The sequence below is a fragment of the Numenius arquata genome, chromosome 4 (genome assembly GCF_964106895.1).
Source record: "Numenius arquata chromosome 4, bNumArq3.hap1.1, whole genome shotgun sequence".
Classification (NCBI taxonomy): Eukaryota; Metazoa; Chordata; class Aves; order Charadriiformes; family Scolopacidae; genus Numenius; species Numenius arquata.
Genome location: NC_133579.1, coordinates 18,578,402 through 18,585,236, shown reverse-complemented (window position 1 = coordinate 18,585,236; position 6,835 = coordinate 18,578,402). Strand labels below are relative to the sequence as shown.

At 40.7% G+C, this 6,835-nt stretch overlaps 1 protein-coding gene across 2 annotated transcripts in view; it reads right to left on the bottom strand.

Moving 5' to 3' along the window:
- Positions 1–1,456: 1,456 nt before the first annotated feature.
- ZNF521 (zinc finger protein 521) overlaps positions 1,457–6,835 on the bottom strand; it is a 232,158-nt gene continuing 226,779 nt past the window's right edge. For both annotated transcript variants that reach the window (XM_074146354.1, XM_074146355.1), the window contains one exon: positions 1,457–2,287. In XM_074146354.1, coding sequence (XP_074002455.1) covers positions 2,258–2,287 — 30 coding nt within the window. In that variant the 3' untranslated portion in view covers positions 1,457–2,257. The remainder of the gene's footprint in view (positions 2,288–6,835) is intronic.

The window sequence follows — 6,835 nt, the reverse complement described above, 5'->3', positions numbered from 1 at the left end:
AGCTGTCATGACATGAGACGCTAGTAATATGCTATGTTTTGCTTGCTAACATATTTTTGACATATTTTAGCTTTTGATTATAAGATTGCATCTTTCCCAGCTACCATCTGTCTCAACTCAGTGGCACTCTGGCATTTACAAAAACAGTAGGGTGTAATATTTCTTATATACTTGAACTCTACTAGAAACATGTTATTTTCAGTCTTAACCAATATGTTACACTTTCACACATGAAGGCTAAAATGTCTTATATCCTTTAAGGTATCTGTCAAAAATAAAGAACATATCATCACATTCAATTTGGCTGAGATGAGTAATATATTAATGAGAATAAGAATGGGAACAGTTTCTGACTTATAAATAGAGCTGGCATTTTACAAGCCTTGTGTACTCATGCCTGTATTTATCCTTTTGTCAGCACAAATGAGATATTCATAGAAAACCCAGGAATTTCTTTCTTATATTTGGCAAAATATGCACAATATCCTCAAAGCTGGAGTTCTAAACGTGACACATTTTTGCTTGGAATATCTGTTAACCAGAGACTTTCAGACTTCACTTCTTTCCTCTCCATCCTCCATCTGTGGAGAGTCAAAATGTGACATTCAGCAAACTGGAAATCACACTTTTTATCTACCCTGACAGCAATAGGCAAGCAGCTCCAGCCATTTGGACTGTTGTGATGTGCAGCTCTTTAACTGCAGTATTTCAGCAACACTGGTTTCCATGGGATGAATCCAGTAACTTAAGCTATAGGGTAAGTTACTAAAATAGCTGAAGAATGGTTTTTTTGTCCTCTTTCGTGGGTGAGCTGGAATAGGGGGGGGGGATACTGATAGGCAAGGAGAGTTTTTATCCCCTTTTTTCTTCTTCTTGAAATTGCAGGCAGTCAGGATCCAAAAGCTGTGAGGTCTTGTGAGGTCCCCCGGGTCCATGGTGCTTGGGAACGTCATCCCGTGGTGTGCACCACCTCCAGCTCCTCTACCTATGTCAGAAGAGAGGCTGAGGGGATGTGGGGTTAACAGTGCTACTGGCAGAGCTGCGGTGGCTCCCGGTTGTCAGTACTAGACCCAATGCACTAAATAACATCGCATTGAAATACAATGATAATTATACACAGAAGATGTGCGGCGACTCCTCTGGCAACCATGTCAAGTGTACAGGTATGAAATTGTTGAGACTGCCAAATAAAACAAACTAACAAACCAACCCAGAAAACAGTGAATATTACCCTCAAGCACACATTGCTTTGCAGTGGGCTGGCAGATCTGTTTCTACAATTACATTTATTTAAATGCCCAGCTCTGAGAAAAGTGACCTTCTCCTACTGGGCAGTGTATAGGTCCTGGTACAATGAGATTCCAGATCTTGGTGGTCCTTTAAGTACTACAGAAGCAATAATAATAACAACACTACTTTCAAAGGAAAAAGACAAGACACAAGCACGCTCACACATAATGGTAAACTGAATTTATTTCCTTTTGGAAAACAATTCCAGTAATCTCCAGGTTCAGACCGCAGAGTAAACATTAATAACAGTAACATACAGGTTAGTTCAACTGATTCAAGAATTTGGCCATGTGAAATCATTAAGGAAAGTCTTGAACACTCAAAGCTTCAAATGGTATCCAGAAAAAAAAGAACTTCTTTGACAATCTACATAACAACTATTGCATATATGGTAATGCTATCTGTCATATCGCAAGGCTTACAAATATATATACGGGCCTTATTCAACTGTGGGTTCCTGCTCTGTGAGAAAGAGTCTTTTTGTATTTTTTGCAAGAATCTTCAGCAATAAAAAATAGTCTTGGATTCATCCGTTTGTATACCAAAAGAGAGATTTTTAGACTGAAGTTTAAACGAAAGGAAGGCCAAACAGAGCTGTAATGGAACATAGCTATTACCTTCTCCCTCCTCCTTGAAAATGACACTTTTTCTTAAGCTATTTTTTTCCCCTCACACAGTATTATTATTATTTGTATCTTTCTTGAATAGGGCCCAAGTCCACTTGTCTTTATAAGACCATTTTAGTATCAGACAACATAATACATGTGCAACACTTTATATACAGGAATTCTATCCGGTGCTCAAAAGTTCAAACACATGAACATCCAACAGTTTCGATAATACAAGTTTTATGGTACAATACAATGTTTCTGAATAATATACATTAACAATGAAAGTTTCGTGCAAAGAGTAAAACATGTTCCCTTTTTGTGCCACAAAGAACTCTCTGGAAGAGATGGGCCTTGCACTAACTGCTGTGCTGGGTCATTGTATGATTCTGTAACAGAAAGAAAAGAAACAGCTTAGTCACAGGACAGGCATTTATTTCTGTGTGAAAGAGAGATGCCAACACATTTCTCCCAACATATCTCACAAAACGGTGGACTGGAAAGAGAGTATGTTTGACCCATCTCTGTTTTAAAGCGGCCTGAAGAAGCATCATTATCAAAGAGAGGAGTTTTCCCCGGCTGTTTCACACCAATATTCTTTCCATGTGCCAACAAGAAGGGCAACGCACTCTCTCTAGGTCCGTTTGGGCTGACCTGCCCTGGTGAAATCGCACAGCAGGTCAGGGGTTCTGGTGTCTGCTTACATACAGCTCATGGTTTATGCATTATGCAAATGAGAAGTGCATTTATTTGTCATAAAAGACCTTGCTGCCTACAGACCAAAAATATGCTAATTGGACTGCGCTTCCTAGACTGTGGCACCACTTCAAATGTTTTATTGCATTAAAACCTATTTCCCCCTAAACAGTATACACAGTATATTCTGGTAAGAGTCATGCTGTGCCAAGCAGAGAGCTCAAAGACCGATGAGAAAACAGGAGGGGCTGCCACAGCTCTTCCTTTGGTCACCAAAAACCACAGGTATTTTTCCTCAAGTGAATGCAGTGCCTTGTGTGAGGTGAGAGCGCATGGACTTTGGAGCCTGAAATTCTCCTTTCCCATACCAGTAATCACCAAATCCAGCAGCAAACACAAGTTTTACCATCTTTCCTACCACTGCCCTAATTGAGTCAACCACTTTTAGGGATGAGAGATGCTATTTCAATGCCTGCAGTGGCTCAGATCCTTCACAAGCTTCAAGCTAAGAGCAAGGATGTAATCCAGTACGTGTTAAGTCTTCTACAATGTACAATGGATCTATGGATAACTGGAAAAGGTCTGTCAATGCTTCTTCTCAGACAACAGGGCAGGCACTGATTAGTGATGAATTTTCCCCCTAGTAATCTGGGCCAGATTTGGGCCAGTGACCCAGAGGGCAAGGGTGTCACGTCTCGTAATTTGCTCCCAGCACGTCCAGTCCTTTCACTCAGCTTTATTAAGTTAATCTGTCTTAAAACCCCTTTGGACTAACACACTTCAGGATGAACCTGCTCCCAAAAGACAGCCATCATTTTCCATGAAGTGAACATCTACTGAATCATACCCTCCAGAGCCACCCATGAAAAGGCACAGTAAAACAGTCTTGGTGAAACAAATGTGAAATACAGCGTGACTGCAGACCAGCCTGATGGTTCTCCCTCCCTTCCTCCTCCTCTCTCCCCAAACCGCGCACGCACACAAACAATAGTTCATAGGACATTTGGCAAGGAAAGGATCTTACTGTAAGACTGAGGAATTTTTAATGTAGTGCCATTCTCCAGATTAAAGGAAAATGACCCAGTGACACTTAAAGATGCAATTTCCAGATGTGAATACAAGATGATTTAATGCTGATGGCAGGAATTCCAGACTGTCCAAGGCCAGAGAGCGTTAAAAAAATACATTCTACCACTTGATTTCATCTAGCTTCTTATCCTTCCCATAAAATCATTTCAAAATGCTGTAAAGCACTAACAATAGCTGCAGACGAAAATGTTGGCTGGTCACAGGTAATGGGCTCTGACTTGAAACCACAAAAGCAAGGAAATTAAGAGTTAAGCCTGACAGTCAGCCCTTCTGTCATCCTGTTGTGTCCATTTATTGCAGCACTTACAGCATAACACCACAGGCTTATTGGAGACCCTGCAGTACCTAGAAACAACAGGACAAGTTAAATATGGGGTGGCAGCCCGAATTCTGATTTTTTCCTCTGCTTCTGAGTAAGTGAAGTCATATACCAGTTGTTACACTGCAGAGAGATATTGGGGGGGGGGGGGGATGTGTCTTTTGTTTCTAATCTACTGAGAGCAAGCATGTCAGTCATGCCCATTTTTTATTTCTTTGCACTAAGTGAAAAAATGCATAATCAGTTTGGGGCTGGATGAACAGTTACATATGATTCAGTCAAAAGGTGTTTCAGAAGTGTAGCCGTAACTCTGGCTGCGATGACATTTTGATTAAAAAATAAAAAGGCCCAAATATGAAGGAGACAAACCAAAGCACGGCCTAAGGCCTGCCTTGCCCCTGCTCCCAGTGTCCCTGACTCCCATGCCCTGGTGCAAAATGAGATTCTCTAGAGATAATGAAGAGACAATAGAAAAAAACATGTGTTGCAGAGAAAAACGAGACAGGGCAGGATATGAACTCAAGGAAACGCTTTGAGCAGTTTAGGCCTTAAAAAGGCAACTATACTTATTGTAAACAGTCAGAACAAAACACAGTTTCCAAAGTAATTAGCGTGAGGGACTAGGGAGAGATACCTATTTGGCTAAGTGGCAAAAAAATACAAAGTGGAAGCACTTCAGAAGCATATCATTGACAAGACAAGCAGGCGAAGGATGGGAGGAGAGAGATAAGAAAAGGAGGAAAATTCTGTAATCCCACAGAGAGCCATATTCCACTCCACCAAAAGCCATCTATTGGAGACCCCATGTCTAAGTGACTGAAAATTGCAAACATTAATCCCAGTTATGAACTGTTGTTGTTTTTATGAGGGGTGTTGTGTTTAAAAATTTAGGGCAAAAATTCTCCTCCATTATCCACGCAGCAGATCTCGACTCTGATAGTCTCTTTGCCTCGTGTGCAGCCAGCTCCCCGCCTCCCCGGCAGTGGGGGTTCAGGCAGGCGGGGAAAGCAGAATTTGGAGCTCCTGCCGGCAGGGACACGGCAGGGACACGGCAGGGACACGGGAGCGCGGTACACCCAGGGAGAGCACGATATTACAGTCGAGATCCCCTGTGCGGCTCGGAGAGCACGCTGCCCTTCGTTAAAGGCACACTACGCAAACTTGAAACATGCCTCGTCTGGAAACTTCAAACTAGTTTGCCTGAGTTTGGAGCAATTAGTACCTCCACTTGCCAAAGAGAAGTCATTTGACTAAGTACGGGAGGTATCATATGCTCCCCTTCTTTGCCTCCCCAAATCTGATTGCACATAAACACATCTGTTTAATTATGAGGTAGTCTCCCTATGAAGCAAAAATTTCAATTTCCTACTTAGCCATGGAAAGGGAAAATATTTTTTCTTAACATAATCCTTCCTGGACTTCAGCAATAGTTATGTTAACGTTTCTAAGAGCTGTGATTTCATGAGGAGAAACTAGTTTTCAAACACAAATGCAAGATTTGCATGCACAAAACGGGGGAATGTGTTTGTCACTGCATTTGTTACCACATTAGACACAAACCTAGCCAGGAAAACTCCTACATCCCCAATTTCTCTGTCTCGGTATTATCTGGAAAGCAGGTATGTTACCTGGGAAAGACTGAATTCAGTGTATTTCACAATCAAAATAAACTCATAAAATGCATTTGTCATGTTTCTAGAGATAATTATTTTTGTTAGCAGAATCCAGAATCCCAACTGTTATGTGAATCGCCATAAAATTATATGCCACCACTCTTCTTTCTGGATGAAAATGCTTTGAGATATCCCTGTTGTTAGTGTTAAAGAGTTAAAAACATGCAAAGATTTCACGATGATGCTGGATAGAAGAATCTCCTCAACAAAAAATATAAAAAGGTTTCTTTGCAGAAATGCTCAAGACAAAGGAGATAATAATACTTTTTGTTGTTTGGTGTATGTCTTTGTGTTTCAGGTAGAACACGAGAAGTATTAGCTAGCAAAAAGTTCCCACCCACAGCATTAAAATTAACGAAGAAAAAATATCCACAGATAGCCACAAACTCACTAGCCCATTAGAATCTTTAATGTGAGCTGTGGTTGCATTCAATTTAAATGGGACTTCTGTTTTTTATGACTAGATGAAAAAAGACATGGTTGTACCTGACAAACAGTGCAAAGAGGGTACACATGAAGAAATATAAAGATGAAATGTAGATGCATTATTTCAACAGATGGTAACAGTACCACAGCAGCATGTTATTTTTTCCTTAGTTCAAGAACACAAACATGAGTAATCAATCATCACTGATTAAGTAATTATGGTACCCTACATGTTATCACTTATCTGGAATCCTTTATCTGTGTACATTATGAATCATCTTGTATTTCTTTGCATTAAAAAAAAAAAAAAGCACCCCACCACACTGCAATAGAGTTCCAGGTTGTAAAACAGAACTCTACATTACTATCAACCTTTAAGCACTACAATTTTTTTTTAACAAAAGCAATTGGTTTCCAACAGGCTGGATAATAAGTCTTTTGACCTGCATTCTTCTCTGACCCATTAAGGTCACCCCTGTGCTCGGGCATATAGCTGACTTAGGAAATGCCTGCAAGTCCTGCATTTCATCTCCTGCCCACTCAAAATAAAGCTTTCTTTAAATGTGTCTGTACGGGTCCCTGAAGACCAGGGAGGCATCCCTGTAGTGGGCAATGGAGGGACAGAAGCTTCTGCCTTTATTAATGAATGCAGACCATTATGAGTCTGGCTGGCTCCTGCACTGTTCCCAGAAGCATATACTGTACGTGACTTAAAATGCTAGAATATTGACACA